The sequence below is a fragment of the Oncorhynchus mykiss genome, chromosome 21 (genome assembly GCF_013265735.2).
Source record: "Oncorhynchus mykiss isolate Arlee chromosome 21, USDA_OmykA_1.1, whole genome shotgun sequence".
Taxonomy (NCBI): domain Eukaryota; kingdom Metazoa; phylum Chordata; class Actinopteri; order Salmoniformes; family Salmonidae; genus Oncorhynchus; species Oncorhynchus mykiss.
In genome coordinates, this window is record NC_048585.1 from 43057334 (window position 1) to 43073259 (window position 15926).

The following is a 15926-nucleotide window of genomic DNA, read 5'->3' on the forward strand; positions in this document are numbered from 1 at the left end:
TTTGACTGCATGTGCTGGTATGGATGTGGGTACTCAGACCCGCAAGCCACTGAGGGCCCTCATGAAGACTACAGATTTTTTGTGTCCCCCTACCAAGTTGGCATCCCTGATTTAGGGATGGCTGCAAGATCACATAATGATAGTATTCTACATAACATACCCAAATATACTGTAGTAATAGCATAGTATAACATTACTGGAAGACATAAAACACCACCAAATTTCTTAGGAGGTTTTAGGATGATTGTGCACATGGTCACATGCTTCTCTCATGTGGCCAAAACTCAACAGCATCTCAAGAAGAGCTAAATCAGGGATGCCAACTTGGAAAGGGGTGGGGGCCACAAAAAATCTGTAGTCTTCATGAGGGCCCTCAGTGGCTTGCGGGTCTGAGTACCCACATCCATACCAGCACATGCAGTCAAAGCCGGCCCTAGCCTTTTGAGGGCCCTAAGTGAAAACTTGAAGAATTATCATTCACGGTGGACAGTGGGAAATGCGAACGAACTCGAGGTTGGATGACCACCAAAATGTGCGTAAAGTAGTGGTAAAGAACGTGATTCGAATCTTCAGCTCCAATGTATCATTAACACAGCAACAGTCATAGGCCATGTTCGAGAGGCTCAAACCCACAATGCAACATGGGTAAATTGTGACTGACCGATCTTCAAATAATGAGTCGTTTTGATGAAAGGTGCTTTGTAGAGCAGTCGCCTGCAGTCGTTTTGATCCACTTAAATATGGCCAATATTGTCTAAACCCTGTCCATTTCTATAATTTATCTTCTTAAAATTGTATTTAAAACATAATCCTAACCACACTGCTAACCTTATGTATAACACACATATTTTATACCTTTTTGTACCAAATTTAGACTTTGTGGCTGTGGAATTGGTTAGTGCCATCCTGAATTCTTGAGAAGTAGCTACACCATTGAAGTTGACATTTTAAATGGTTAAAGTAAGAGTTAGGTAAGGGTTATTGTTTAAGTCGTTTTTTTAAGTCTCTGTACTTTACTATTTATATTTTTGACAACTTTTACTTTTATTCCACAACATTCCTAAAGAAAATAATGTACTTTCTACTCCATAAATGTTAACTGACATCCAAAAGTACTCGTTACATTTCATATGCTTAGCAGGACAGGAAAATGCTCAAATTCGAGCACTTGTCAAGAGAACATCCCTGGTCATCCATACTGCCTCTGATCTGGCGGACTCACTAAACACAAGTGCTTCGTTTGTAAATTATGTCTGGGTGTTGGAGTGTGCCACTGGCTAGCCATAAATTGAAATAACAAATACATCGTGACGTCTGGTTTGCCTAATATAAGAAATGTTGGATGATTTATACTTTTACTTTTGATACTGAAGTAACGTTATATTTCAGCAATGACATTTAAAACCAAATACTTTTGAACTTTTACTCAACTAGTATTTTACTGTGTGACTTTCGTTTTTACGTGATTCATATTCTATTAAGGTACAGTATCTTTACTTTTACTCGTATGAAGATTGGGTACTTTTTTTTTATCTAGTGGAAACCGAGGGAAAGAGATCCAGGGCATAAATGAATGGAACTCATGTTAGATGTACAACATAGCCAACAGGGGGAGACAAAGTGCGAGTTTACATGTAAAACCTGAATCCATCCATCCTTTGATCAAAAATAATAATCGGTGGCATGTAGCTAGGGTTGACGCTTAAAGTTAGCTAGCTATGTGGTCATGGATACGGTGCCCATGTTATGAGAAACAACAGTGAAGCACAGCAAACTAACGTTAGCTAGCCATACTGCGAGTTCGTTTAATGGTATCTATTGGTAAGTACTGTTAGATACATATTTGTTGTTGGGATGATAACAGTCATGTGTAGCGCTAGTTAGCTAACTATGAATCCCAGTTAGCTATAGTAGCTAGCAAATAGTTAGCTAGCAAGCTAGCATTGTTGGTTAACAGTAGCGCGCTGACGCATGACACGCACACATGCACGGAATACATGATAATGACAAAAACACTTGGATGGAATTGTAGCTAGCTAATTTGTCCAAAGCAGTTCTAACTATAGTAGTAAACTAGCTAGCCAACTTTGTTGTTTAAATTATGAAAATAATATACAAAAAAGGTAGGAGTTTTTAAATGATATATTCATTACCATAAGAGTGCTGTGATGACCAGAACAAAGCGGACAGCAGAGCTGGACAAGCATCCAGATCCAGCTGCTGCTGCTAAGCTCACAGAGAAGAGTGAGTTAGCTCCAGCCCTAACATCAGCTACCCCTATACCACAACCACGGTACCCAGCCTCCATCCCTAACCAAACTCCCTTCCCTCCTGTAGGCCCCGCTGACAGCAGCAAGGGGGGCACAGGGATCATGTCCCCCAAAAGTCAGGGGAGGGCAGGCACAGCATCCCCCTACAATCTGGCTCCGGCTCCCTTCGGCCTCAACCAGAACCACGTGGTGTGTCTGCCTCTGGTCTCCGAGCACCTGAAGCTCCTGTGGGCGTGCTCAGACCAGACCCAGGAACTGGACGGCGTGACTTATCTCATAGAGGCCTTCAACGTGTTCCCATACCCGACCCTGGGGGAGACGGCATCGCTCGCCCAGAGCTGCTCTCTGCATCTGGACCAGGTATAGTCCCCTGTACAGTCCCCAGTCCTCTTGCCCTGATACATGGTTGTCCACTTCTAGTTGACTTCGACATAGCATGGGCAAACTACCAACACATGGTCCTTGCTCAGCTTCTTTCCTTTAGTCATTAGGAGTCAGCAGCACATTTCTTGTGAAAACAACCAATCTTATCCTGTCCTTATCTTAGGTCAGAGTGTGGTTCATGGTCCAGCGGCTCCGCTATGGGATCAGCTGGGATGCAGAAGAGATCTGTATGGCACGGTGCAAGATGTGCGGACCAAACCAGGCGAAGGACAAAAAAGAGAAAGAGGAGAAGGTATTGCCTCCCCTCAGTAAGGAGGATGATGGGAGAAACAGGATCGAACATTCACCTGTCTCCACCTCCAATCAGCTTAGCAGCCTGTCCTTCGAGTCCTCCTCACCCGTTCCTCGAAAAAGCCGTAAACACCACCTTGTTGTTGCACCCAATAACTCCAATCTGCAACACCCTTCTCCTCCACTCCCTCTGTGCTTAGTGGCGCCCCCCACAACCACAGGGCAAACCCTCGAAGCCCCCGACAAACCCCAGAGCCACTGTCAGGATTTTCACTCAGAGCTGTGGCGGAGCTTCAGCCGTAACACAAATCCTCCGAAGGAGGAGCTCCAGCGTCTGCAGGCCCTCACCAGGCTCCACATGAAGTACATCCGCAAGTGGTTCTGCAACCGGCGTTTCTTGCTCCACCACCGCGTCAAGGCCGACCCAGGGTCTGAAGAGAACGGCCAGTCACAGCCCAACGACCTCCTGTCGTCACAGACACAGCTTATTCAGCGTCTGACACAACCACCACCGCCAACTGACAGCAGGGTCAGACCATCACCAGCGAAGAAAAGGGTCTGTCAAGTAGATGATGTCGACTTCCTAAGCAGGAGCCGCAATGGTAACCCTGACCATGGCAACCCAGCTAACAACACCCACCAGATTAGGTCAAACTTGAAGGTGAAGGAAAAAGAGAAAGAACCAGCGGACGTACAGAAGAAGAAGACGGGAGCAGCAGACAAAGAGAAAACGGCCAGAGCTGGAGCTAAGAGATGGACAAAGAACGTCAAGAAGGAACTGAAGGAGGAGCGGAAAGCGGTGGGGATCACCAAATTCATCGATGACGACGGAGAAGAACAAGTTCTCAAAATGGGCCCGTGGCCGAAGAACAAGACAATAGCCCAGCTGGAGCTCCTGAGACACTTCTTCCTCACCTGCCAGTGGCCCACCAAAGGGGACTACACGCAGCTGCAGCAGCAGACAGGCCTCTCGCGGAAGGCTCTCACCCAGTGGTTCGGAGACACCCGCTACTACGTTAAGAAGGGCATGGAACGCTGGATGAGTGGGGAAGAGCACCAGAAGGTCCTGGCGCAGATTAGGGGGAAGCAGATGCAACAGCAGAGGGACTGGTTGATGACTGAGGAAACCGGTCCATCAGGGTCCTCCTCCGGGTCTTTTGCGTACCGTGACTCATAGTGCTAATGGGGAGGCTGGCAGGGAGGAGGATGGAGCTGGGACTTTGAGACCTATGAATGGCGTGAAGCTGGAGTGACCGCTGGGACAGACTTGGGGTACTCAACAGTATAAAAGGGCTTCTTCTCCTTTGTGCTCTCTCCTCTAGGAGCACTGATCCAGCATGGCCTAACAGGTGAAATTTTATTTGTTGAAACTTGAAATCTGAAACTCACCTGTCTGCAGTGATGGAAAAGGAAGCTGAGTTTGAGTCACACCCCTGCTGTAATGCTGGAGAGGCCTGGAGGGTGCTGAAAAGGGCTACATATTAGGAATTGTCACAAATGAGGCAGCATTCTGTTTTTATGTTACAAGTTGTTATGTTTATGATGTTCTAGTCTACTTTAGTTGTAGCACTATTGAAACTGGCACTTCCTGTTCAGTTATTCATTCAAATGGCAATTCATGTTTCAAGCTCCATCACAATTTTATGCTGGGAAGTTTCTATGACATTGCATTGATGTTCCTTGTTTGATATGTTCAGAGTGTAAAGAATTAGGGAAACTACCAGACCTGCGACAACCTATGTCCTTGAGTGCGTCCCAATAATCTCTCCTTCCTCCTGAAGTGTGCACTTGCGCATTCATTTCTCCCCATAAAGTTAAAATCATTGGATTGATGTAGACATGGGCTAGGGGGGAGTCCATTAAGGGAAGTGAACAAGTGCACACTTTATGAGAAGAGAGATTATTGGGACATAGCATAAGGTGTGGCCTTATTGGTAGTAAGAAAGTAGATCATTTATTTTGATTTCACTAACTCCGCTGTAGCCTGCAGTATCAAAATCTCAGAGCTGGTATGTTGAGTCGTATCTGGTTCTTTGTGTGGTGAACAGGTTGCTTCCCTTTTGTGAATAAAAATAACTGTTCTCCTTGTTCTGCAATTGGGTATCTTTTATATTTTGGATCATGAACCTCTACCTTGTTGACAGGTGACCGTCTGAATGCAACAACTGAAAGCATTTATTGAACACAAGATGAGAGTGATTAGAATCTACAAAGAAAGTAAAAAAATGTATGCCTACTCTTTTTTTTAAATTCAATTCCTTACTTTCATGGGAAATTCCCAAGAATTATAGAAATAGATACATCCTATTTTACAACACACCCATTTGAGTAATTGTCTTTCTACACATAGCTTCATCACAACCTTGCATCACACTATCATACACATGGTACAGTATTTAAAATTCAACAGACAAATAGGAACGTTGCGCTGCAGCAATTGGTATTACTACAAGTGCGGTTGTTGTGTTCAGCTTTAATAAACATCGGATCTCTTCTCTTCTTCATTGATCCTAGAGCAATACTTTATAGGGCCATGTCCTAACTTGAGCTCATGTTAAGATTGGACCTGTACATACTCAATTATAGCCTCAAAAGCCTTAATTACAGCCTCAACTGTCTCAGTTTCAGTACTCTGCAACCTCCGCCCTCTGGGGCTGCCAGAACTCTGCTCCCTCGATGAGCCGCTTGATCAGATTAGCTGAGGTGATCAACATGTGACCTGCTGCCTGGAGGAGAGTGGAGGCCACGCGGAGGGCCTCTCTGAGAGAGAAGGGGGAAAGAGAGAGTATTATAAAAATTACCATTGTTACAGACACATTACACCAGGGACAAGACTTCCTCCCATCCCGTTCCACTCTACTCTACTCTACTCTACTCTACTCACCTGAGGACTTTCTTGGGCCCCAGATATTTGAAGTCGGCGCTGATGGAGTACCGGCCTGAGAAGGTACCCTTCACATTCAGGGAGCCAAACACATCCTTGGGGTTCTGCCGGTACAGGTCAAAGGTCACGCGGGCTATATCTTTTCCTGTCCGCGGCTGGTTGGGGTCTTGGGCTTTAGAGAGCGTTGTACCCTGTAGGTTTAGCATAGGATATGGTGTGAGAGGGAGAGAAGCTCCAGGGTGAAGTTTCCCCTAAGTACAGATCTAGGATCAGGTTAGTGGGGGAAATGCAAAGCTGACCCAAGATCAGCACCCTACTTCAGAAGAGACGGTAGCATTGTTGGTTTAGAGCTCACAGCGCCCCTCTGTCTCTATATGTGTAGGCCATCTATCTGATGCTGTCAGGTCAAAAAGAGCATAAAATTGTTGCCGCCCGTAGCATTGAATGCAAGGGATGCCAGCTAGCGTTTGGCCTCCCTTGATATTTAAAAAAAATAAAATAATAGTCAATCAGCGTTGAGCTAAACCGAGTGAACTCAACTGTGAATGGTCCTGGCACACAAAAAAAAAAATGTTTTGGGAAGCCAGTTTGGATTTGGCTTCACTCCAATCACATCGAGCGCAATAAGTCACTGACAAAAACAACTTTAATTGTTGCATCTCGTTGTGTTGTTGTCCTCCAGTGGCTAACTAGCTAAAATTGTCCCTTTCCTTAAATTAGCCATGGATGAAGACAGGGATTTGGACTTGTGGTTTTACTAAATTCTCCGTACTGGCCAATGATTATAATGGCGATTCTGATCCAACCATAAATGTATACAATGGGCCCCTGGCCTGAGAGGATGTAAGTTCAATATGTAGCTAGATGTAGAAGTCTAACGTTAAATAGCTAACATTGCCCATGAAAGGAAGTTAGGTTAGCCAGCAAGCATTTTAGCCAGGTAGCTTAGGAAAACAAAAAATACAAGCGTGTACTGTATGACATAGACCATGTTTTTTCTACTTGCACGAACGCACACACAGATACATACACACAGAAATCAGACCCATGGATAGCCACATATTTCGGTTACGCTGATTGGACTAAATACAGTTGTCACTGTATTAGACTAAGCATGATTCGATGATGTTGAAATTGAAATGGTGGTAACTCTCCACGGTTCTAAATCAATAGATATTTAGTAGTCTGAACATTTTGGAAACATGAACTTGCTTGACCATGCAAGGTCAAACAGTAGGTCACCTAACTGTTTGTTACATGTAATATGCTTTGTGGACTTCACCAGACAGAGGTTGCTCTCCGGTTTTGTGATGAAACAAAAAGGTGTGGTTTAATTTATTCTGCCACTGTGTATTCGTATTGTCTAGGCCTTAGGCCTATATATCACGGTCGCGAGGCATATGAACTAGCAGGTTATAGAACAAACAACGCAATTATCACAACACGTGGGTTGTAATATGGCTTTTTTCTGGCTTGGCTTCCCCAGTGATTTTACCCATGCACTGCTACTGTTTGTTTCACGCTGGGGCCACCCATAGGTAAAATGTATGCACGCATGACTAAGTCGCTTTGGATAAAAGTATCTGCTAAATGGCATATATTATACATTATTAACCAGGAAAAACTCTGGGCCTTTAAGATTTTCCTGATCGGGTCATGTGGGAGAGAAAAACTCAGAACCCTACTTTTCTTTAATCATCTGACAAGGGTGTGCACACATGGGACATATTGTGCTAACAAAACACATTCAAGTTGAGATGCCTATACTACCAGTCAAAAGTTTTAGGACACCTACTCATTCAAGGGTTTTCCTTCATTTTTACGATGTTCTACTTTGTAAAGTAGTAGTGAAGACATCAAAACTACGAAATAACACATATGGAATCATGTAGTAACCAAAAAAAGTTAAACAAATCCAAATATATTTTATATTTGAGATTCTTCAAATAGCCACACTTTGCCTTGACAGCTTTGCACACTTTTGGAATTCTCTCAACCAGCTTCATGAGGTACTCGCCTGGAATGCATTTAAATTAACAGGTGTGCCTTGTTAAAAGTTAATTTGTGGAATTTATTTCCTTCTTAATGCATTGGAGCCAATCAGTTGTGTTGTGACATGGTAGGGGGGGTATACAGAAGATAGTCCTATTTGGTAAAAGTCCAAGTCCATATTATGGCAAGAACAGCTCAAATAAGCAAAGGGGAACGACAGTCCATCATTACTTTAAGACATGAAGGTCAGTCAATAGGGAATATGTCAAGAACTTTTAAAGTTTCTTCAAGTGCAGTCACAAAAACAATCAAGCGCTATAATGAAACTAGATCTCATGAGGACCGCCACAGGAATGGAAGACCCAGAGTTACCTCTGCTGCAGAGGATAAATTCATTTGAGTTACCAGCCTCAGATATTGCAACCCAAATAAATGCTTCAGAGTTCAAGTAACAGATACATCTCAACATCAACTGTTCAAAGGAGACTGTGTGAATCAGGCCTTCATGATCTAATTGCTGCATAGAAACCACTACTAAAGGACACCAATAATAAGAAGAGACTTACTTGGGCCAAGAAACATGGGCAATGGACATTAGACCGGTGGAAAATGGTCCTTTAGTTTGGAGTCCAAATTTGAGATTTTTTGTTCCAACCGCCATGTCTTTGTGGGACACGGTGTGGGTGAACGGATGATCTCCGCATGTGTATTTCCCACCGTGAAGTATGGAGGAGGAGGTGTGATGGTGTGTGGGTGCTTTGCTGGTGACATTGTCTGTGATTTATTTATAATTCAAGGCACACTTAACCAGCATGGCTGCCACAGCATTATGCAGCGATACGCCATCCCATCTGGTTTGGGCTTAGTGGGACTATCATTTGTTTTTCAACAGGACAATGACCCAAAACACACCTCTAGGCTGTGTAAGGACTATTTGACCTAGAAGGAGAGTGATGGAGTGCTGCATCGGATGACGTGACCTCCACAATCCCTCGACCTCTGAATTGAGCTGAATTGAACTGAATTGAGATGAACTGAGATGAATGATGAACTGAGATGAACTGAGATGAATTGAGATGAACTGAATTGAGATGGTTTGGGATGAGTCGGACCGCATAGTATAGGAAAAGCAGCCAACAAGTGCTCAGCATATGTGGGAATTCCTTCAAGACTGTTGAAAAAGCATTCCAGGTGAAGCTGGTTGAGAGAATGCCAAGAGTGTGCAACGCTGTCATCAAGGAAAAGGGTAGCTGTTTGAAGAATCTCAAACATAAAATATATTTTGATTTGTTTAACACGTTTTTTGGTTACTACATGATTCCATGTGTTATTTCATAGTTTTGATGTCTTCACTGTTATTCTACAATGTAGAAAATAGTACAAATAAAGAAAAACCCTTGAATGAGTAGTTGTTCTAAAACTTTTGACCGGTAGTGTAGATCAGGACACCCCTACCGGAGGAGTTTTCCATGTCTGTCCAGGTTCCAGGGCCATGAGGACTGTGTTGTCTGGCAAAGACATCAGTAAGTCTTCAGAGTCCACCACTGTCCCATCCTCCTCACACACCAGCACCACAGCCAGACTGGACAAACACAGCATCTTGGCCTGGCACACCTGGGGTAGCAACAAAGGTAGATATAGTCAGAGGACATACAGTCACAGTGTATTTTGAAGGCACAAATACATTCTTCTCTGGCAAGTGCTTCAGATCCCAGACCTGTCCTTATACAACTACAGTACAGAGCTTTTCCTGTTCAGGTCACATGGTCACTCATGGCCTTATAACAACAGGAAACCCTTTTTTTATTTATTTATTCATCGTGTCCATCTCTCTCACCCTCTCTCTCAGCTCCTCCAGGGTTCCTGCTGTGATGCCCTTCCTGGTGCCCCTGTCATGTGAACACACCCTGAATGGTCTCTGATGGGCAGGGGCCGACGACCACACCCGCCTGGTCACAGACCTGTGGAGGAAGGGGAGTAAGAAGATGTTCACAAGGCCAGACACAGCCAGCTTAATGTAGAATTTGCCTTGCCTGGTCCCAGATCTGTTTAGGCGGTTTTATCAACACCTACGGTCATTGTCACGCAACCAGATCTCGGGGAAGGCTTGAAGTTGCCCTATTCTTGTATCAGATTACCACACACACCAATCCTAACCTGAACCATGAAGGGAATGTACAACCTGACTCTGTATCAGTGGTTAGGGACAACTTCTACCTAGTCCATAGATACAAGTGTATACATTTGTACTGCTCTATGGAAGATTGATTTGGTCTACAAATATTTCACTGAGAGATAGTAAGAGTAATAGAATGGCCGAGCAGCCACACACAAGCCTAAGATCACAATGCCAAGCGTTGGCTGGAGTGGTGTAAAGCTCGACACCATTGTACTTTGGAGCAGTGGAAACGCATTCTCTTCCAGTGATGAACCACGTCGCCATCTGGCAGTCCGACGGACAAATCTGGGTTCGGAGGATGCATGGAGGACGCTACCTGCCTCAATGCATAGTGCCAACTGTAAAGTTTGGTGGAGGAGGAATAATGGTCTTGGGCTGTTTTTCATGGTTCGGGCTAAGCCCCTTAGTTCTAATGAAGGGAAATCTTAACACTACAGCATACAATGGAATTCTAGAAGATTCTGTGCTTCCAATTTTGTGGCAACAGTTTGGGGAAGGCCCTTTCCTGTTTCAGCATGACAATGCCCCGGCACAAAGCAGGTCCATACAAAAATGGTTTGTCGAGATCGGTGTGGAAGTGCACAAAGCCCTGATCTCAACTCCAACGAACACCTTTGGGATGAATTGGAACGCCGACTACAAGCCAGGCCTAATCGCCCAACATCAGGGCCCGACCTCACTAATGCTCGTAGCTGAATGGAAGGAAGTCCCCGTAGCAATTTTCCAACATCTAGTGGAAAGCCTTCCCAGAAGAGTGGAGGCTCTTATAGCAGCAAAGGGGGGACCAACTCCATATTAATGCCCATGATTTCAGAATGAGATGCTCCACAAGCAGGTGTCCACATACTTTTGGTCATGTAGTGTAGCTCTCAAACTCTAGGAGGCATTCTGCCTTCTCTTTACAGGTTTAAGCGATTAGCTTCGCCCACGACTGGCTCGTCGACTGTTTCGAAACCCGTATGTATCGCAAGCGATGATTATTGAATTTTCTAAACTTTAAAACACAGCGTCTGGATTGTTCACACGAGCCAGTCGTGGGCGAAGCTAATCGCTTAAACCTGTAAGGAGAAGGCAGAATGCCTCCTAGAGTTTGAGCTAATCGCGATTATTGCATTTTTTCATCAGCGAGAAAGAACCCTTCAAATAAATAAAATATGCAGTAACTGTAGCAGTTTTGCACAGATCCATACAGCTATGGGTGCCTCCATCCGAAGAAAAAAAATACACTTCTACTACACAAGCGCTGTAACATGGAGATATGGCTGTGAGCACTAACCCTATAAAAAAGGTGTGTAGTAATTTAAACTTTTGGTTTTTTAAAAACACTTCTCGCTGACATGATAGATACTTCCTTATGTCTCCAAAACAGTACCACAAGTGATGTGTGATAATGTTTACAGCAAGCGTTGGGGCATTTAGCTAAACCCGGTCAGAACACACTATCGTCAATAGGCGCTACAGCAGTTAGCGTCTATGAATGTGGTAGTAGAGACAATACAGTGTCTGTGAGACAAAGTGTGGAAATAAGTCCAACTCCAATTAGAAGGCCCCAATTATATAAATGTTCCAGTGGTTTGTTGTCACTGTGCCTTTTTGCCAACTCCCTAGGCCAGGGTTCCCCAACTGGTGGCCTGAAAAATAAAAAAATATATATTTAATTATTTATTTTTTTCGTTGTTGGCCATAAAAACTGTTAAAACACAAGGAAATCAGCTCCAAGTGATTTCAAATTGGGAAATCTGTTCCCAAGTATTGCGTAAGAGAGAGACATACTGTATGTGATTGCATACAAATAACAATAATTAATTGGATTTATATAGCACTTTTCTATCAACTGAGGTACTAAAAAGTATTTACATAGTAGGGGGAAACTCACCTCCTCCTCCATCAATGTGCAGCACCAACCTCAGTGATGCACGGCGACTATTTTTGTACCAGAACTCTCACCACACATCAGCTATCACGTGGAGAGTGATATATGCCCATTAGGAATGAGGGGGATGATTAGGTGGCCATGATGGAATTTGGCCAAGTTGGGAAATTAACCATTAAAACGGGGTGAACAAACCCTACTCTTACAAGAGCTATGGGATTTTGAATGACCACAGACAGTCAGGGCACACCCATTTTAACAACCCATCCGAAAGCCGGCATCCTACGCAGGACAATGTTCCCAAATGTAATCAAGGTTTGAAATGATTATGTTATAGTCAAATATATAACTTTTTGGCTCTTTGGGTTCAATTTGCAGTCTACATTTTGTATTATGTCCTGGCCCCCCAACCACCTGCACCAGAACAAATTGGCCCACGGCTGAATCTGCACTGAACACAAATATAAACGCAACATGTAAACCGTTGGTCCCATGTTGCATGAGCTTAAATAAAATATTCCAGAGATGTTCCATATGCACAAAAATCTTATTTCTCTCTAATTTTGTGCACAAATTTGTTTACATCCCTGTTAGTGAGCATTCCTCCTTTGCCAAGCCATCCACCTGACAGGTGTGGCATATCAAGAAGCTGATTAAACAGCATGATCATTACACAGGTGCAAGGCCACTCTAAAATGTGTGCAGTTTTGTCACAACACAATGCTACAGATGTCTCAAGTTGAGGGAGCGTGCAATTGGCATGCTGACTGTAGGAATGTCCACCAAAGCTGTTGCCAGAGAATTTAATGTTCAGTTCTCTACCATAAGCCACCTTCAATGTTGTTTTAGAGAATTTGACATTACTATCAACTGGTCTCACAACAACAGACTACATGTATGGAGACATGTGGGTGAACGGTTTGCTGATGTCAACGTTGTGAACAGTGCCCCATGATAGAGGTGGGGTTGTGGCATGGGCAGGCATATAAGCAACAATTTGAATACACAGAAATGACGTGACGAGATCCTGAGGCGCATTGTAAGGCCCATTTTTTGTAAGGTATCTTTGACCAACAGATTAATCTGTATTCCCAGTCATGTGAAATCCATAGATTAGGGCCTGACATTTTTCAATTGACTGATTTCCTCATATGAACTTTAACTCCGTAAAATCTTTGACATTTTTGCATGTTGTGTTAATATTTTTGTTCATGGAACGTAAAACGGAACGGTATCTCGAAACACTGCGGCACGTCATTTGCACACACTGTATATAGACTTTCTTTTTTCTATTGTGTTATTGACTACGCTTGTTTATTCCACGTGTAACTCTGTGTCGCACTGATTTGCTTTATCTTGGCCAGGTTGCAGTTGTAAATGATTACTTGTTCTCAACTAGTTTAACTGGTTAAATAAAAAATATTTTTGTTCATTATAGTTGATGATCCCTACCCTGGTCCTTCAACAACCCACACCTAAACAAGTAGCCAACGGTGAGTGATATAGTATTATACAATAGCGTGCTTACCAAATCAGAATCTCAATATAACAATTGATTGAACAAGTGAAAATCCAAAGAGATATTTTCTATCGTAAATACTCTGAGAATGAGCTGTTGCAACCCAAAATGGGGTAAATTAGGAGGAAGCAACTGTACTTACTTTATTAGTGATGAGGTCGTCTCCATATCCCACTTTTTATCTTCCTCTCTCTTTTTATGTTTTTCCTCCTGTTGTTGTGTCAGTGCTGTGGCCTCTCGATTTCTGCGTGTCTGACTCACCAATTTCTTTTGGATGGACTTTGCCGTGAGTGACCTATGACGATGAATCAGATACAGACGCATAGGGCAAAGTTGTCTCTCTGTGTGGGTGCGTGAGAGAGATGATAACATTGACCATATATCATACTGTGCCATGGCATTCAATTCCATATTTGTAAAACGTTTTACCTTTCAGCAGTTTTCTACCCTTTCAGTGAAGTTACGATAATACTAATGAAGAGCATACGTCACTAGTAATGTGAAACGGTGGCGTTCTAAAGCCTTTGGGGCTTCAACAAACTGTGCCGAAAAGCGGAGAAACGGTTCATTACTCGGAGATTAACACAATGCAGATCAGGGACACCTGCTGGTCAGCAATGAAAATCAGCGTTCATATAAACGGTTTTTTTTCTCCATAATATCAATCAAATCTTAGTGCAGCAGTGTTTCGAGATACCGTTCAATGAACAAAAATCCTACCTACATCGTAAGTATGGTATCAACTAGAGATCGGTATTTGAAACCAACTTGGAATCGAAGAAATCACCGGAACCATAGTGAAATCAGTGGGATCCCTTTTTCGGTAGCACACGGTTTGAAAAACGTCTTGATCAAATCAAATTAGATTTTTCACATACACATGGTTAGCAGATGTTAATGCGAGTGTAGCGAAATGCTTGTGCTTCTCGTTCTGACAATGCCGTAATAACCAACAAGTAATCTAACCTAACAATTTCACAACAACTACCTTATACACACAAGTGTAAAGGGATGAAGAATATGTACATAAAAATATATGCATGATTGATGGTACAGAACGGCATAGGCAAGATGCAGTAGAAGGTATCGAGTTGAGTATATACACATGAGATGAGTAATGTAGGGTATGTAAACATATAAAAGTGTCATTTTTTAAAGTGGCTAGTGATACATGTATTACATAAAGATGGCAAGATGCAGTAGATGGTATAGAGTACAGTATATACATATGAGATGAGTCATGTAGGGTATGTAAACATTATATTAAGTGGCATTATTAAAGTGGCTGGAGTTGAGTCAGTATGTTGGCATCAGCCACTCAATGTTAGTGGTGGCTGTTTAACAGTCTGATGGCCTTGAGATAGAAGCTGTTTTTCAGTCTCTCGGTCCCTGCTTTGATGCACCTGTACTGACCTCGCCTTCTGGATGATAGTGGGGTGAACAGGCAGTGGCTCGGGTGGTTGTTGTCCTTGATGATCTTTATGGCCTTTCTGTGACATCGGGTGGTGTAGGTGTCCTGGAGGGCAGGTAGTTTGCCCCCGGTGATGCGTTGTGCAGACCTCACTACCCTCTGGAGAGCCTTACGGTTGTGGGCGGAGCAGTTGCCGTACCAGGCGGTGATACAGCCCGGCAGGATGCTCTCGATTGTGCATCTGTAAAATTTTGTGAGTGCTTTTGGTGACAAGCCGCATTTCTTCAGCCTCCTGAGGTTGAAGAGGCGCTGCTGCGCCTTCTTCACCACGCTGTCTGTGTGGGTGGACCAATTCAGTTTGTCCGTGATGTGTACGCCGAGGAACTTAAAACTTACTACCCTCTCCACTACTGTCCCGTCGATGTGGATAGGGGGGGTGCTCCCTCTGCTGTTTCCTGAAGTCCACAATCATCTCCTTTGTTTTGTTGACGTTGAGTGTGAGGTTATTTTCCTGACACCACACTCCGAGGGCCCTCACCTCCTCCCTGTAGGCCGTCTCGTCGTTGTTGGTAATCAAGCCTACCACTGATCAAACGATTCTTCGGGGTCACTGATTGCGTGATAATGTTACTTTTACCGCTTTCAAAACAACTGTGAACTCGGAAATCTCTGGTTTTCGACCCCAGTGTGTTCAAAACAACTGTGAACTCAGAAAATAAACGAGCTCCCACAGGGGCAATGGATTTGAACTGTTAGTTATCCAACTCGGAAACTCGGGCCTCTTTCTAGAGCTCTGACTTTGCGTCATGATTTGACCTCGTATTTTTCTGAGTTCCCAGTTGTTTTGAACATGGAAAAATACCCAAATGGCGTTCCTTATGTCTGGTTCAAAACAACTGGCAACTCTGAAAAAAATAGGTCAAATATTGACGTCAAAAAATCATCAGGCTGGAAAGTCTGAGCTCAAAAACGAGACTTGAGTTGGATGGCAGAGTGGCGCAGCAGTCTAAGGCACTGCGTCTCAGTGCTAGAGGAGTCACTACAGACACCCTGGTTCGAATCCAGGCTGTATCACAACCGGCCGTGATTGGGAGTCCCATAGGGCGGTGCACAATTGGCCCAG

The 15926-nt window shown here is 43.6% G+C and overlaps 2 protein-coding genes across 8 annotated transcripts; one reads left to right on the forward strand and one right to left on the reverse strand.

The window, feature by feature from the left end:
* The first annotated feature begins 1178 nt into the window (after positions 1–1178).
* Positions 1179–5041, forward strand: LOC110500484 (zinc fingers and homeoboxes protein 1). 5 transcript variants are annotated; one of them, XM_036957900.1, is made up of 4 exons: positions 1179–1821; positions 2160–2244; positions 2338–2630; positions 2818–5041. In XM_036957900.1, the coding sequence occupies exons 2-4, from the start codon at positions 2169–2171 to the stop codon at positions 4120–4122; spliced, it is 1674 nt and encodes a 557-aa protein (XP_036813795.1). In that variant the 5' UTR covers positions 1179–1821; positions 2160–2168; the 3' UTR covers positions 4123–5041. The 5 variants fall into 5 exon arrangements, with proteins under 5 accessions (XP_036813795.1, XP_036813794.1, XP_036813793.1 ...); XM_036957899.1 differs by having other exon boundaries at positions 1179–2244; XM_036957898.1 differs by having other exon boundaries at positions 2160–2630.
* LOC110500486 (cell death activator CIDE-B) lies at positions 5034–14067 on the reverse strand. 3 transcript variants are annotated; one of them, XM_021577876.2, is made up of 6 exons: positions 13822–14067; positions 13535–13687; positions 9659–9782; positions 9277–9435; positions 5830–6020; positions 5034–5705 (listed from the first exon to the last, which is right to left on the reverse strand). In XM_021577876.2, exons 2-6 carry the CDS (start codon positions 13558–13560, stop codon positions 5570–5572), a joined length of 636 nt encoding a protein of 211 aa, XP_021433551.2. In that variant the 5' UTR covers positions 13561–13687; positions 13822–14067; the 3' UTR covers positions 5034–5569. The 3 variants fall into 3 exon arrangements, with proteins under 3 accessions (XP_021433551.2, XP_021433549.2, XP_036813797.1); XM_021577874.2 differs by having other exon boundaries at positions 13535–13976; XM_036957902.1 differs by lacking the exon at positions 5830–6020 and having other exon boundaries at positions 5575–5705; positions 13535–13986.
* Positions 14068–15926: the final 1859 nt, after the last annotated feature.